The following is a 17,908-nucleotide window of genomic DNA, read 5'->3' as shown; positions in this document are numbered from 1 at the left end:
ACAGAAATCTTTAGGCACACATCAGAGGAATTTTTATTCTAAATGTAACAAAAGTTTACATGAAGCAGCTTTTTGAAGAAATACAGCACACCATTATTTCTCCCGACAACCTCTGGTGTTGCCTTTTCATACACAATATGAAAATATAATTTAATGCACTTAACACAACAATACATTCACTGTACACTATATCAAAGTCTTTCCTCCATACTGGCAGTACAATACTGTTAATTCTCAAATGGACCGTAGTTCATTAACACTGACATTCATGCAGTGAAGATGTTGCCCAATGGCTCAAAATTGATAAATCCACAATCTTGTTGCATTTAATAATCTGCGGTTCGTTATTTCAAGGATTAAATGGCATTCTACATCCCATCAACTGACTTTATATTGACTTAATAGTTTTATGGCACACTATAGAAACTGCATGTTTTTCATCCAACATAAATGTGCTAAATGCATGGCTAGCCGTGGCACCAACTACTCTATCCATGACAAACACAATCATATAAGTTCATAAGACCGGGAGTCGGTAAATAGCGAACATTTTGGGCTGAGCTGTCTGTGTAATGTCTGCACTTAGCTGGATTTGTCTGAATGATCAAAATAAAGCCATACAAAGATCTGTACTGATTGGAATGGTTTACAATTCAAGGCAACTACAGTAGATACAGAAATCTCACAATACTGGAAACACTGGAGGTTTGGTACACATCATCCCTTGGAGCAATGTAGAAGTTGCACATTTCAGCTCTGAAGGCCTTTTGCCTCATTTTGGTAGCTAATGTACATACACCAGAAACGAGATATTGGCAACAAAAATGCTAATTTATTGGAAACTTGTTATAAAAAGTGCTTCAATTCTTCACTGTAAAACAGCAAGGAAAACTGCGTCAGTCTTCGGGAACGTGAACGCGAACATTAGGCAACGATAACGGTCAGTTCCCATGATCCCACTGCACAACAGAAATACTATCAGAACACGTGGCAGTACTGTGGTGCTGAAATGCTTACAAGCGTCACCTGAGATCAGCCTTTGGTGCTCACACACAAGTGTTTGCAGTGAAAACAGAGGTTTGGAACTTGTGATATGAACGTTAGTCAAACACCTGATTATTAACAATAAATCTGATAGAGAATGAAACGTGTTATATCGCACACATTCTGATTGTTTTCATTTAATTGCCTCTGTCATATAAGGTTCAAATGAGACAGAGGCAAGGTAATGGCGCCTCTTTTCTCTAAAAAAAAAGAAAGCCCCAAAATCCTTCCTGTTTTTTCTGACGTCACACTGCCTTATAAGCAGGTTACTGTACATGCAAGGCTACTCGTGATGCGGTGTGGCCGGGCTTTAGTCTACAACAAGCCCTCATCACCAACAAGCACCATATGTCAGGGAAAAAAAGTCAACTAGATCAATGATAGCATAAATGTGCAAAATACAAAACTGTGAACTACATACAATTTCAACATTCAAAGTTAAGGATGAATAATAATAACACATTTATACCATGCAATCAAAAATAGTGTCATAGCAAAGTGGGATAAGAGTGGGAGAGAAAGAGAAGAGGCAGGGGTTTAAGGGGGGGGGGGGTAAACTGGTGGAATGAGAAACAGCCATTGCTGGTGATGGTGGTGTTCAGATGGTTGGGAAGTGGCCTGAGGGAGAGCGCTGGTCGCTCACTCGGTCTCTACTGCTGCATCTTGCGGATGATGTCAGTAGAGACGGGTGGGTGAAAGTTGATGGTGTGGTGGCGGAGACCCTGAGACGTTTTGTAGCTCTTCCCACACCGGCACTTGAAGGGTTTTCGCACCCTAATCTGGGTTCGGTGGCCGTTCTTGGCATGATACTTGATCCCGTTCACATTCTGTAATAAAGCAAAGAATACAAAACTCAACTGTGACTAAACATATTATTACACTTGTAAGTTATCCTGTTATACATGATATATATAGTTATCCTGTTATACATGATGTATAACAGAGCTTCCCATAATTAGATCTTGCATATAACGTATATAATAACTGCTCGTTGACAGTAGACGACAGCGAGGGGAAAATAAATGTCTTGTTCTGCCACTAAACAGATGCCTGATGCTGCCTGCTGCCTCAGACTAAGTTATCGCCTATAACTCTGTCGTTCACGTCAGCGATGCAATTGTCTCAAGCTGCACATAATTTATCCCAACCGCACACACCAGATGTGAATGGAAAATCCTGTAAAACTCCACATCACTGAAGTGGACTAGATGTATGCATTTTTGTTGCCATGCGGCAGTGCTCACCTAAGAACCATTTTTCCATGGTCAACAGCAGGGAATCCATTTTGATGTTACATAAGAAAAATAAAATCTCATATCTCACCCGATGCAAATATCCCAGGTGATAATTTGGCCTCTCTGGTGAAATTATTTCAATTCGCTATGTGAGGAGATCCTGAGTGAAACGTACCTTGTATCTCTTTTTACAGCCTGGCACGGGGCAAGCGAAAGGCTTCTCGTCTCCTCCGTTCATGCACATGGAACTGAGGATGGACTCGGAGCTGATGGCGCTCTCTGTGGTCCACGACTCATCACTGTCAGACTCCTCAAAGTCTACCTCCTCCTCATCACATTCACTACCTGTGGGAGGGGGAAGGACAGAACGTCGAACAGTACTTGACTCAGGGCATCACGACCAGGCAAGAGATCATAACACAGCGTGTTTTCCAAAGAGCTCTGATTTGTACATACTTCAAGACTAATCTTCGACAATGAAATCCTTGCTTTTGAGCCTCCAGGTTCACAAGCGTGGGCCGTCTCAACATGTGCTTTGGGGAAGTGTTTCGACTTCATGTGTTACAGAACTACAAAGTTTCCGGAAATATGCCAATCGTGGGAAAGAATGCATGTCTTTTATTAAGCTCTTGCGGGCAGAAATTGTTTGATCAATTAATTAAAGATGTTATGCCAGAAGCTCAAAAACCACAAAAGCTAAAAACAAAACATAACATTAAAGCCTGCATACTTTACAAAACAAGTGCATGACTACATGGGAAAACATTAGAAGGGAAAGAACTAAAACGTGTTTCTGTTATGTAATGTTATGTGAATGTATCTAATTAGCTGCCCCTATTTCTCTGTAGCTTGAATGCAAGTTTTATTAAAATTCTTTCTCCTAAGCTCCGATGCTTTTATACACAAGATCCATAATTGATACAATTCCAAACTTTTACCCAGCATTGGAGTCATAGCTGGTGAGTTCATCCACCAAGTAATGAAAGACACGAAGGGGCAACAAATAATTTAACAGTGAAATATCACACAAGCAACATTCAATCATAACATTTCAATTAGTCATTAAACATGATGTGCTCTTTGCCAGTATCTTGACATGAATGCCAGCTGGTACAGCTGCAGTACGAAGACAAAGGGAGCAGCCTTTTGTGATTCTTATTTGATCCCTGAAGAGACCAGATACACAATGCATAACACGTAGCAGTCACTACACTCTACATCTAACTAGAGAGCTGAGTGTGTTTGTGATGGCTAGGTACCTGTAGGCGTACTGCTGCGGAAGGAAGAGGAAGGGGTGATGGGTGGGGTGACTGGAGGGGTGAGGTTTCCACTGGTGTGGCGAGGCGGAGTGGAAACACTGCTGCGGGACAGACTGCCTGTCAGAGACAGAGACAACTTGGGCTGCACCTTCTTCTTCAGAGTCTCATGTTCTCGCCGCGCAGCGTCTGTCATGAACCTGGCATTGTGGGATATAAGACCGGTCAGGGTGTGCAATCTTTCTCATGAAAAGACGGTCATCTCATTCAGTGTGCAATGAGCGACGTGTGACTGTGAGACTGTCTGGTGTCTACAAAGTTCAGATATTGAAGGTTTGCTACTGTAGAACACATGTTGGGGAAAAAAAAACCCAACATCAAATTGGCTCCGTTCCCATAAAAAAAAAAACATACACCAGGGTTTATGATGGAGAGTAAAGTCTTCGGTGAATGCGTATCATAAAAATGAAATGTTAACATAGACATTGTTAAAGCAAAAGTGGAATTAACAAATTAAGCGATAACCACATCAAGATGTGTTTATGAAGGCCTGGAGACAGCGGCAGACCTTCTTGTACACTGGATGGTTGCGTAAGGCTTTTAAAACAACTACTCAAGCACCATATCAAAGAAGACTGGGATGAACCTCGAGCAATAAAAAAAAAAAAAAACAGCTTCCAAATACTGAAGCAATTCATCTAAGCAATCCACCAGATGACGGATGAAAATACTGGTAGGACCTCATAGGAGCTCGGAGGACACAGTAGTAACACTGATTGAGAGATCTTCTGTACATCTTTACAGGGCCAAAGACTATTAACATCCATGTCTAATTATGTCAGATTCATAAAGTAGATGTACTTAGAATCGAGTTACTGCACAAATAAGTGGAAATCTGGCTGTTTTCCTTCTCGATTGTAGTTCATACATTTCTTTACCTGTTGATGTAGCTGAGGGCAACATATGTCGGCTGCTGCTGCTCCTGCTTCTCCAGAAGTCGGGGGTCTGTGTCTGAGCAGGCGGGAGACACAGAGATACATCTTGTCAAATTAGGCAATATTGAGACAAGCAGTGTGCTTGATTTGATCTATTTTTTTAGGTTGTGGTTTTCTTTTTTTCTCTGTATGGCCAATACACGGAGAGATATTTACCATATATAAACTGCAATGCGGTATTTGCTTCACTGGGTGCACCACCTGCCTTTAATGTCTTGTCCCTGCCCAGGCGCGGGTTAAAGGTGGGATTGAGTACATTCAATTGACTTAATTGATTTTTAAAAAGGGTGCAATTACAATCCAGGTTTTAATGTTAAAACGGGGCTGGTCAACATGGAAACATATTGACATTGACAAACATTTCAGGGAGATTGACAGAAAATAGAGAGAGGCACTAATCCACTATGGATTTGAGTGAAACATTTCCAAACCTCTTAAATCATTGTACATCTGTAAAGAGAAAAATGTTACTGAACTTCTGCTGTATCTTCTCAATGTTGGAAATGAGAGATGAGTGATGTGACTGACCTTTCACTCTCTGTGCTACCTTAAAGGAAAACTACCCCAGTGGCAGACAGTACCAGCCTCCAGCTGAACTGGGCGGGTCCCAGGTATGAATGTGTGTGCATGAATGTGAGGAGTTGGGTTGTCAAAGAGCATGCATGTATACTCAGCTGACTCAACAAATAAAGGCGAATAAATAAAAAATGTCTCGAAAATAATCAAATTGCAGGATATTGTGCAATCAATGTGCAGTACAATTAGTTTGAACATGATGTCATGCACCACCGTCTAGACGGCAGTCACTGCTTAGTTAAGTATTGCTGGAGAAGAGCCACAGTTTCCAAGCTGATGCTTTCTTGACGTATTTCCTCTCGACCTACTGTATGCCTATTAGTTGAATGAATTGCACGTTGTGCTCTGTACTGCATAATTAGGCTCCTTGTATATTTGACTTTTGTATCAAATATACAGGGAGAACATCTCAAGTGCCTTGTCTTTTGGATTTCCATGGCACTCTTTGAAAGGCGCCACATTGCTCATACATGACCACACTTGACACATACTGCGTTTTCCCATGCTGTGCTCCAGACATTCATCTTGCTCAGCAGTGCTAAATGTACAACAATAGCCAATCTCCACACCCTGAGGTGAAGCGGGTCTGACTTCAAACGCTCTTCCCACTGCCGTCCATGTGGGAGAAGAGAGATGCCCCATAAAACAACAGTTTCTACCACTTACCCGCTGAGCCTCCCTGTCTGCCTCTGACAGAGCTGTGGAAGACTGCTACCCCATGTGGTTAAATCTATTGCTTGTTTCCATCCACAAGCTCATTTATACGCAACACTTTACACCTCAGGCTATTTGTAATATGAAACTTTCAGATGATGCTTTCATGAGGCACAGTGACTACACTGCAGCTTTAATAGAATCTGTATATTCAGCAAGCAACACATCCTAGTTGATATGTTGATAAAATGACTATGGCAATGATAGAAAATGTATGCAATTAAAGTTGTCTTGGTTAAAGGGATAAGCAACACCCTATTAAGTCTATAATAATACCCTGAGTCATACTCAATTATTACTTCTGAAGTGTTAGGCTTTTCCTCTGTTTGGTTTGTTTGCCTAGAACAAAACACCTAAAACAGATTTCCATTGAATGTCTGCTGGACACAAAGACCTTGTGCCAAAGAAGATGATTAGAATTGGGTGGTGCTCTCTGGTATGGGATTTCACCAGTAGATGATGATCTATTTTTCTCTGTAATGGGGACAGAAATTCTGAACAGACCGGGTATTGAATGTCAATACCAACTGAGATGCATCGGCACCATCAATTCTAAATAACTCAAATTTTGGAACTTTGCATGACATGCATGCTTATAGTGAGGCTCATTTAATTATGATCTAATCACACATTTACTTAAATAAAGCAGGAAACTTCACAAATGTTAGACTCTATTAAGTCAGCGACTGGCACCAAAATTGGAGAATGTTCATAGAAAGTCATGAATTAGAAATCAGACATTTGTTGCCGTTTTGGGCATTCTTATTCTCTAGTATTTTACAAAATAGTCACTGTGATTGTTAATTTCTGGCCTGGTCATCACTCAAAATGAGCTCTCAAAACAGCTTTCCAGTTAATTCAACTTCCCATTTGGGTGGAGCTAATCATAAACACTCATCTTGTCATCCAGAAGCTATAATGAGACATATACGCATGCAGACAAAAAATGCCAACATGGTGTATAAATGTTAAGTACACACACACATGCACACAATCATCTATAAAAAGGAAACATACCACGCAGACTCCACTCTCTGTTTTAACAGTGTAAACTACTGGTTTAATTCTGTCACGAACACGGCGGAAGTTGACGTTGACCAGTGGAACTCAACCCAATCCACATTTAAGTATAAATGAGGAAGCTTACATTTTAGAGGTCTAACAGGAATCTAAGTCTACAAACCAATGTCAGTCTTACTGAAAAGTAGACATGTGCGATGAAAGACGCATGGCATCATCCACTCAGTGGTGACGGCCGAGCCGCTTGGTTGACGCTGAAATAGTGGCAGAGTTTTATGATACTGGCAGGTAGGCTCTAAGAACAGCTTAAACCTCAGCGCCTACGGCTCAGGAGGATTCTCTCAAGGCCTCAGTCGTAAGCAAGTGTTTCATTAAGTGGTTTTATCCCCAATGAGAAGGACAGCACACCTCTCTCTACTCTCCAGCCAAAGTCATGGAAACACCGAGTAGGAAAGACACATTCATAACGGCACTATTCCTCTGCCAAAAGCCAGAGGCAGTGCAGAGACTATTCGGAGCGCTGTGTGTTGGTATGTGTGTGCGTGAGTGCACAAGAAATCCCCCCTAAGATCCCTAATGAGACTCAAGGAGTGGAATGGCAGCCTGCTCAAACAGCAGTGGATCAATCTGTTCCCACACGCTGTAAATCAAGCACACCTCAGGTGGGGACCGGGGCGAGGGAGGCCTGCAGGGGCCAGTTCCCCCACAGACTGCTATTCTTTTGGGGCCACCGGCAGTCAAGGAGAAGGATGAAGGCGCCTCAAATAGAGATGAGAACCCCTCTAATCAAACTACACAGGTGGTCCACTTTGGTGGCCAACAATTAGAGGCCTTCTGGGAAACAAAAAAGGGCATTTATTCACCACCACTAATTCCAAAGGCAAACAATCAGTTCCTATAAGCCTCAGTGATCGTTTATGTACGAGTGACAAGTCAGGTGAGGCATAAGGAAGATAGAAGTAGCCAAGAACAGATCTAAAACATACAGTATGTCTAATAAGGCCTTTTCATTTTGGATTTTCTACTAAGATTTTTTAAAGATGTATACTAGTTTAAACCATTTTCCACAAGAGCTCCCTCTTGGCAATGTGAAGAGAAAAATCTGGGGGAAAATGAACAAAAAGTTGCTGATTTGCTGCGGATCAGAAAAAAAACCTTCTAAGTAATTGAAACCCATTTAGTGAAACTACTTCCCAGCTTAGAAATGCATCACGTTTCCATCCAGAGTTTTGTGTTTCTTATTTACTCAAACCTGATTAGCCTCAATGCAAAAGTTCACACAAATCTTACTCTCTATTTAAGCACTGAATATGCCGATTGTTACTGTTCATGTGTGCAACATGCGCATGGGAGCGTATACTGACTGAGTCAGATGTTGTCTCTATGAGTGCAGAAAACATGATGCAATAACATGTTCTCATTGAGCTCCGATGACGGGACAGGAAACCAAGAGACGATCATACAACAAACCTTCCTCAGGCAACAGGGGGAAGTGACGCCCGCTGCCCTCTCATAACGCCCTCCACGACCCGTGCACGCACGCACACGCACACACACACACACACACACACACACACACACACACACACACACACACACACACACACACACACACACACACACACACACACACACACACACACACACACACACACACACACACACACACACACACACACACACACACACACACACACACACACACACACACACACACACACACACACACACACACACACACACACACACACACACACACACACACACACACACACACACACACACACACACACACACACACACACACACACACACACACACACACACACACACACACACACACACACACACACACACACACACACACACACACACACTCTGGCTCTCCCATCCACCCTCATGGCCAAATGCACTGTGGGGTAGAGCAGAGTGGTGAGCATTATGGTGACATGTTTATGGCGGCTGTGAGCAGCGGGGGACATTACCAGGAGTGGTGGCACAGGTAATTCATTATGATGTGACCTCTGAGGAGGAAATGAAACGGAGTCAAGCTCCATGTGTAAGCTGCCTTCGCGGGTTACTGGAAAAAACACGGGGAGGTTAAAATGATCCATTATAAATATGTTTAGCACAGACAGTAACTTAACCGTGTACATACACACTAAGTGATACACACATCTCAACACATTTGTACAAGCACACAGGTAAATACAAGGAACAGGTATGAAAACAGACATCTATTGCTTCTCATTGCAGACATAATGGTTTCAGATATGCATTTTCTTAAATCCATAATCAGAGGGATATAATCAGGCCACACTTATTTACAAAGGTCTGAGAATTTCCGGGACACACTGACAGACGAGATCAAGTCATTTGCCAAAGGTTTTCGGTTAAATTGAGCTTTAACAGAATTTAATTACACTAATTTGTGGATAGCTGTTATAAAGGAGGAATCCTCATATCGGCATAATTTGACAATATCTGTTTAATGTGATCTATTGAAGCATTTCATTAATCTAATAAGACATGTAACCCATTCGTCCATGCCGTGTGCAGTCAACACAGGCTGTACATCATCACGATGAAGAGCGCCTCGTGTCCCAGTCACCGCACAGCAACAGGAGCACTGGTGTCGGGGGATGGGGAAATGTAATTAGGCCCACCAGGTGCACAGATCAGGGAACTAGTTACTGCTTCCTAAATTTATTACATCCGCACAGATTTTGGGGGTGCATACCAAAATCTACTAAATGAGCCTCCAGTGAGTTGGCAACAAACAGATTCATTGTTACCAAGCCTGGACACTTCAGGCCATCAGGAGGCCAGAGGCCCAGCAGCACACACTCTCAGGTCTAAATCACATGGACGCTATTCGCTTCTGGTCGCTCAGTGACAAGGTAAACACTTCACTGGCTTAGTGCGTGCAGTTTGTTTAATGCCCCACAAGAATACCAGACCATTGAGGATATCTTTCAAGCTTAACGTGACTAAGGCGCAGTATTAAAAACTTCCCTCTGGTCTTACTGGTGTTTTCTGGGGCTCATTAGCAACCTGCTCTCCATAAGTTAGCTCAATTGGTTCACAAAGGTCTAAGTGGACCACCCAATGCTCATATCACAACCGTGAATCTGTTGGTGGACAAGCAATCGCAGATCTATTTTGAGTCAGTGTTATCATAATTGATGTGGGATGGAAAATTATTCTGTATTCTAATTTGATTTAACAACAGATTTGTTTTATGAGATTCTAATTCAAGTTTTTTCAGGAAAAGCACAACACGTTCCCACATAACTGGAAGTAATTTGCACGATATATGAACATGAAGCTTTTAATCTGTACATCATTAGCTATGAGACATTAGGTGGTGAGGCTTCTTAATCAAAGTAACTGTAATAAAAAGTAATAAGAAATGTAATCAGAAGTATTCCTTGAATTGTCAATTATATATCTCGCAAATGTTTTCTTTTTAACATGTTTTTATTTACTGAAGCTTGGCCCTTTGGGCTGTTTACTGCAAGTCAAGCTTACTGTGTTGTTAAATGAGTCCAGGAAGTAAGTGTTGGCATAATATCCACCACAAGCCTTTACATTACAGACCAGGCATCTCAAGAAAGCCCCCTCAACCAATAGCAGAGCAGCGCCACCTTTTGTTCACAGACATGACCAGCAGGCCGGCTGAGGGAAGCGGGGACAAGAACGCCCGCTTGTTTTCCAGGCGCCTAATTATAAAGGAGAATGTGCTTCAAGCAGCAGGCCACCAGATGAGGAGGAAGACAAGCCAAATCAAGCACTCTCTCTGTAATTATGCTTCACAGGCACTTGGCACAACGCGCAAGAGTTCGCACTTCTCAGAGTGGGCACAGGCGAGTGGACAAAGGAGGGGGGCAGCAAAGTGTTTCCACTCTGAGCCAACTAATTGCCTCATTATTCCCCAATAAGTCATTTTTCTAAGGCTAACACCTCGGACACATGCACAGCCCACTATCGTAGGGCAGAGGGCATTAAAGCCAGTCAAGCAACAAACAAGAACAACAGAGACAGCTGGGCCTTGTCAGCTTCAATATAAGAGTTTAAAATATTACACCGGGAAACGGATGGAACTAAAAGAGTGTCAAACTATCAGGTGAGGAATCCACTTTAGCTAGGCTTAGTTAATAGAAATGCTTTTCCACAACACAAAACCACCTGGTAATTAAATTAAAAGCCCTAAAATTAAGTTATCATATAAACTCAATACCATACGTTTATTTTTTACATGTTACAACAGTAAATAAAAACAAAACGTTTCCCCGGTACAAAGAGGTGTCTTAGCCTTTGTAAGTACTTAACATGGTGCACAGCTAATAAATGCATTTCACATATCTAACTAATAAATAACTTTATTCCATACAGTTAATATTATATTACTTCATACAAGTAAGTAAGTAAAGCTTCAATTAAATGGGCACAAAGTCTGACAGTTTGCCAATCAGAGAAATACATAATAAAGGTAGCTGAGGCCCATGAATATTTTCATAGTTTGACCCCATGACTTCACCGGCTCCACACACACAGGGAGTTCTCGTTATTGTTTTTCCCCACATGAACAAGAGGTGGCGCTGTTGATTAGTTGATTGTGGTGGGACTTGATGAGCAGTCAGGGGGGCAGCATTTCTGAGTTGCCATCTCATGTGCACTGCAGTTTAGCATGCTATGAGCTGGCGCCGCTGTACTGTAGACCCACACTCATGTGGGATTGGACAGGAGGTAAATACACTACAAGTAGAGCACAATTGTAGGATTTTTCTGACCGTGATACACCACTAATCCTGGTCATGCAAGTCAAAGTCCAAATCTTGACACTACTATTATGAGCAGCACAGTCTATATTAATGAGCTGCTCCAGAAGTTAATGTAATATTTTATTTTAGCCAGAGACACAAGTATGTCTAAAGGTCATTTTAAATTGTTCAGATAGTCAGATTTTGGGTAGCATATATTCTTTAAAACCGCATGACAAAAATTGATTTAAAGAAAATATCAAGTAATTGATCAAACAAAATTGTTTGCAGGAGGTTATATTGTAACGGTACTATTGATTAGTGATTAACACAGATGACAGCATACAATTTCAGGAGTAATATTTTAGCAAATGAATGCTGCAACTTTTGTACAAACAGCTAGTCTCATTCATTCAATGGCTGGAGACACAACAAAGGCTGAACATTATTGCAAGCTAGTTTCTTTTCAGAAATCAGCACACTACGTGATATTTTCTCAATATCATACTTGCACATTTTCACGATGGTATCTGACATATGGTAAAAAATTATGTGGGGATATACGGATAATTATGTATATTCGTATACAAAGACATAATGAGATTTTTAAAATAATAATACGAAACGTTTGTTTCAAATACTCAGCTAACTTAACCAATGGGCAAACATTGGCAGTAAGTCAATAACTTAATAATAATAATAATAATAATAATAATATAAAAGTTTGATTTTAAAAGATAATATTGGCAGATGTGTGTAGATCCATTGTGCAGCTCTAAAAACCACCCTGTCCGATATATAAAATAACTGAAAATATGATAATACCAATATTTGCAAAGATAGGCAATAGCAACATAAAATATGAAAGAGCCCCAAACTCTCATTATTACAGAGAGAAACGCTCCTGCACGTGATGAAGTACGACAGTAACTTAGTTTAAGAGTGCATCATTACTTACAGCTAGCAGTACAACTGCAGCATGTTGTCAGGCGGATGGAAACAAGCGGATAAGTAATCAGCGTATCTTCATTGGCTCATGCAGACTGCGAGTTAACTCCAAGGCAGCTCTGCGCGTGGGCCTCGCGCTGCGATAATGTGGCACGAGCGAGTCGACGGAGCGTTCAGGGACTGTCTTCCTGTCGGGGTTTGCAGTGCGACTCGCTTGGTGTTGCAGCTGTAATCAGTGATACAGCTTTGCTACAGATGTGCAGTGAACATGAAGTGTAATATCTACACGTACACATCAGCAGCCACCACACCTAGCAACAGTGTTGTCAGGACGCAGGAAGTAACTTGCTAGCTCGCTAACTTAGCCACTCCTGCTAGCACCAAACCTCGGCCATTGCTGGCCGCGGCGCTCATTACGCATCGGCTCTTACCGATGTGGTTATCCTCGATGTGCACGATGAGCTCGGCCAGCGAGTCGAAGTGAAGTCCGCAGCCCCCGAACCTGCACGCGTTGGAGAAGAAAGAAGCAGCGGCGATGCCTGTCATGGTCGTTGCTGCATTGGAAATGGGGGCAGGCAGCAGCAGCGAGCAGCGGGGAGACAGCAGGCGGACAGCGGTGGGAACAGCTGGAGCGGCAGGGGCGGTGCGGCGACTTCTCGGGTCTGCGTCAAACCCGCTGGAGAGAGAGAGAGAGAGGCAACCAGACCGGAAGTAAAGCGGTTTGGTTTTCATTAGAAAAGCAGAGATTGTTTTGAAAGAAAAACACATATTTAAAGAAACTCGAAATAAGTTATATGATTGGATTTATACGTTTTGAGGGGAAGTTGTGTGTTTTCAAATTGTGTCTAACTTGATGTATGTAACTTGACTGTGTAGTTAGTACAGTGAAGATTGAGGAGAAAAGGGGAGTGTCTGTAGCGTAAGTGTAGTGCAATCAGTACTTATTACTACAAACTATCTGCTCAATCCTTCCAAAGTTTACATTTCCACCCAAGCAGTGTCTTCTCTAAAAGTGTGAACTGCATTAACAAACTCTAGTGATTGTGTTCATTATATCTATATCTGAATTGTTGACCACTTATATTCACACTAAATTATCTAATAATGTTTTAATTGACATTATGTAATGATCATTTTGTGTTGTTTTGTGATGAACATTACTGAAGCAGTTGAGGCATGGATCATACCCTGGAGCAACATGTAGCTGAAGAACATCCGATGACCACCAGGTGGCAGTGTTGGTCAGATGTTAGATATGAGCCAGATTCGTTCTTTGTGTTCAGTCTTTTAGGGGTCTTCTATATCTATCCCAAAGGGTGTTGTTGCATACATAATGCTATATAGTACTCACGTATCGAATATATTGTCAATATGAGGTGCTTCAAGCGTTTGTCTGATGTTATTTCTACATCGGTATTGTGCCATCATGAAACTTGATGTTTCGTGTACTACAAGGTCATTTAGTTCATTTAGTTGTTTGAGATAGAGCTAGAAAAGAACATGTTGCCATTTTGATATATGAAGTGCTCACAATTCTAAAAAAGTGGCCAATTTCCAATAGATTTAGTCATGTATGGAATCAATTTTCTATTTGCAGAGAGTAAACAATTACCTTGTGTGTGCAAGTTTCACTTAAAGTACTTAAGGCTTTGTTTTTTTTGCCGGCTGTTTTCAGTTAAAGCGGTAGAATGATGCAATCACTTGCAAGACAAAATCAAATGTCTGCACAATGTACATGTAAGAGTACATATCACTGGTATGAAGACAGTAAATATGAATTATGTTTGCATTGGAATGCAGATATACTGCAATTTGGAAGGAACTGTATTTTGAAAATGCTAAATTTCAGTAATATTATTTACTCACTTTAACTTGCCAATGACTTTCTTGTTTGCATTAATTATAATCCGCATTAAAAGTGGGTCGTCATTGGGCCGTGCCCATTTTCAGATCAGCCACCACAATGATGATTATATGTTTTTTCCAGTTCTGCTTGAGAACTCTGGGATATTACTTTGAACGTATTACATCAAACACAGCTTCTCGTTTGAGGAAGCTGTTATTTGTTATTGTGTGCGCTTGATGAGCATTGCTGCAACTGATCATTACTCTTTAGCTTGTTACAGCCCATAAATGTAGATGAGGTAATAGATGCATTGTGATTTTCTGCACGAGACAACCCTGTTGCCCTCGGTGACCTCGCCAACAAGTCTGAGCTATAACCAACAAGGTAATTTGCTCTCAACTCGATAGTTACACTCGCACACTACAGTAAAGAGGGACACCTGCATTCTTCTGGCCTTTACAATATTGCACCCGCGTATTCTAACCTCTATATAATGTCATGTATGTTTATGATATACAATTATAAAAGCAAGAAGCATAGCAGAAACAGATCTTCCAGCTCCAAAAACTTCCCTAAGAAATGTATTTAAGTTCAAATCACCAAAGTGTTTATATGTAATAATCATACTACCGAATGTTTTGCGTGCCAAGGTAAATTATAAAGGGAGGAATGACACAATGGTCATACTGCTTTTACAAATGACTTTAATAATCCAGAATGAACAAATACAGAAGCCCAATGCAGTTTTCAAAAGATTGATGTACTTACACACAAATGCTGAGCACAGAGGACATCGCCCTACACTCATAAATCTTAAGAGTCCTCTCACAGGCAGCACCATTCACCAGCCACCTAATGTAAATGTTACAGGGTTGAGTGTTTGAGTGCGTGAATGTCACTGAGGTTATCTACTGGGAACCTCCCAGCACATATGTTTTGTTGAATTAGGCTCTCAGTTCCAGTAGTGATGTTCGGCGTCCCAGGACCCGAGGACCCTCTTGCTACAGTGGTTTTCAAACTTTTGGTCATTCTTTCAAGAAGCTTTAATCTGGGGTAACATAAATGTTTATTGATTTAACAAATGCACTTATGTTAAAGTTAAAATTCCCACCGGCCTATTCAGAATCTTAATTACAGCATGGCTGTGTTGAAGTGTGGAGAAGCAATTTTCATAGATGCTAGACATTGACACAGTATTAGAGCAGAGCATGACTACAAGAAGATGTATTTGAACCTCTGCATATAAAAACTAGAGAGCTACTGATAGATTAAATTATTTCAGCATTTAATAAACATACCTGTTTAAGAAATTTTCTGGAAAAAATGCAATGCTGTCTTCTTTTGCTCCCATCTTTCATGACATTTAACAGTAAGTGTTTGTTAGAAGTGAAGATAGTGTAAAACTGAATGTACAATCTGCCATCCTGCTTGTTTTTCTGAGGAACGCCATGTAGTCATACGGAGAACACAACATTTCCATCCCTGCAGGCACAATCATCTCTGCTGAAGATGTGTAGAGCAGGAAACTATGTTTTACAGTAACATTTCATTTGTTTGAATGACTACTTTCCATCTTCGGTTGGTGCACACAGGAAAATTATTTTAAAGTTTTTTTATATTTTGTTTACAAATTAAAAGCATTTCTGACACTTTTGTTATTTAGCCTCCTTTTCCTTTTGCACCTGCTGCAACAAAGCATCCTCCCTGGTGCTAATCCTCCCAAGGTGATCTTACTCAAATGCACAAAGACATAATAATAAAAGGTTTAGTATAATATAGATCAAATCTGCTTTAGTATGGGTCACTGACCCAAACTGTATCAGCTCTTTCCAACCTTAATAGTCGGCTCCTCTGGGAACATAATGTTTGGATTGGTTGGGAAATATATGGCAATAAAGAGACAAAAGGATGTCATAAACGTTGATTAAAGCTCCGGTTAAAAGACAAAGGCGGAGAAGCTCTGAGTTATGAGGGCTTTTCAGACTGCGTTATTGTTTCAGTGACAGAGCTCTTAGTGCGTCTGGTGAAGTGGTCGCAGGCGAGTGGTAAACATTTCTCAAAGTGTGAGGAGTCATTAATCCCTGAAGCCGAGGATGTCTTCACTACTGGTGTCTGTGGCCCAAGAAATCACAGCCTGTTGGCACCAGCAGGTCACACAGAGCTCCAACATAAATGCTTTGTACTGTTAAATCTCTTCTAATATGTTGTGGTTAAGGCCAAGAAGTCAGGAAAGGCAACGGGAACAATGATGTGCTTTGCGCGCTCAATTTGTTTGCAAGTGAAGCTTGATGATGCATCAAAGGTCTGCCAATGTGTGGCCCTTTCATTAGATATGTTTTGTTAAATGTACAACAAAATTGAGAAATACGTTTGATTGGCTCATCAGAAAAGGAGCCAGGAGCAAAGAAAACCAACTGTTCAGGCTCTGACAGTGAAGTCCAAAAGTGATAATTACGCTTTGTTGTTTTGAAATATGAAAACTGTTACCGATGCTGGATCGCTCGCTGCCCACGGCCCCAGAATTTAAAGGGCCATTTAAGTGCCAAATTTACTGGTGTGTGCCAATCCAATTGAATTGGTTCCAGTATATTTTTCTAATCTCGATGTGACAATTAAGAGGGTACTGGGGTCAAAATGTAGTTTGAAGACCTTCTTCATTGCAGTTTTGGTGCGTATACGTTGCATTTGTCAAAATTCATGTATGTCTGAAACCAGTTAATATTCCGCCTGAGAAAAACTGTACATATTTTACAGAGGGAAGGAGGAATGAGCTATTTTTTGCCCCAGGGCTCCAGGTTAATCCAGGCATTACTGTCACGGCAGACAGCCATCTGGACACACGGGTGGCTAGTAATCATCGCTTAATATTGCATAGAAGTCCCTTCCGACATGAACAAGTTCAAATGTAATATAAAGGCTTAGTTTCATTTCCATCTGGCAAATACTCGATGGGCCTACTTTTCTTTGCAACTAATTGGGAAGCATTTTTTTCACAGAATAGATTTGGACAATTCCCAGTGGGAAAAGCACAGGTGTAAATAATCAAATTAACGACGGCTGAATTTCATTTGATCTGCTTCAGTTTCAGGGTTCTTTGTGCACGCTGGCTTGTTGTCACGCTTGAAATGAACACCTGAACAGAGCAGAGAGCATCGTTCATGTTGATTGAGGCATGACCTGTGCTTTTCCCACTGTAACAATTTGACAAATACAAATGTCTGCAGTAAAAAAGGCTGGTTTTCTGTGTTCTGTTTGCATCAACAAGAAAAACGTGCATTATTACTATCATTAGGATTCAAATTGCGTATTGTAATGATTCCAGATTGCTACTTGTAGTTTTTTTTGGTTTACAACATGTTAAGTATTGTCTTTCAAGTGATAATTTCCTACTTATTTAAGTGATGCCACTCTGCTGAGACAGTTCAAAGTTATCCGTGAAGAAGTGGGCTTATTTGCATGCCTAATTGGTCAGTCCTGGAGATGCGCTTTGCACCACGCCCACTCCAGGTCC

The 17,908-nt window shown here is 41.1% G+C and overlaps 1 protein-coding gene across 1 annotated transcript; it reads right to left on the bottom strand.

The window, feature by feature from the left end:
• Positions 1 to 12: 12 nt before the first annotated feature.
• On the bottom strand, positions 13 to 13,275 carry jazf1b (JAZF zinc finger 1b). Its single transcript, XM_034552924.1, has 5 exons — positions 12,983 to 13,275; positions 4,474 to 4,546; positions 3,539 to 3,735; positions 2,455 to 2,624; positions 13 to 1,871 (listed from the first exon to the last, which is right to left on the bottom strand). Exons 1-5 carry the CDS (start codon positions 13,095 to 13,097, stop codon positions 1,695 to 1,697), a joined length of 732 nt encoding a protein of 243 aa, XP_034408815.1. The 5' UTR covers positions 13,098 to 13,275; the 3' UTR covers positions 13 to 1,694.
• Between the last annotated feature and the right edge of the window lie 4,633 nt (positions 13,276 to 17,908).

This window comes from Cyclopterus lumpus, chromosome 16 (assembly GCF_009769545.1).
Source record: "Cyclopterus lumpus isolate fCycLum1 chromosome 16, fCycLum1.pri, whole genome shotgun sequence".
Classification (NCBI taxonomy): Eukaryota; Metazoa; Chordata; class Actinopteri; order Perciformes; family Cyclopteridae; genus Cyclopterus; species Cyclopterus lumpus.
Note: the sequence above shows the minus strand (reverse complement) of the source record. Positions and strands in the feature narration are given on the sequence as shown.

Excerpts from the sequence above, each read along its gene's own strand:
- jazf1b (XM_034552924.1), bottom strand. The coding sequence starts at position 13,097 with ATGACAGGCATCGCCGCTGCTTCTTTCTTCTCCAACGCGTGCAGGTTC. Across the intron at positions 4,547-12,982 it reads CATCGAGGATAACCACATCG|ACACAGACCCCCGACTTCTG; the intron begins GTAAGAGCCGAT and ends CCGCCTGCTCAG. Across the intron at positions 2,625-3,538 it reads CCGCAGCAGTACGCCTACAG|GTAGTGAATGTGATGAGGAG; the intron begins GTACCTAGCCAT and ends CCCCTCCCACAG.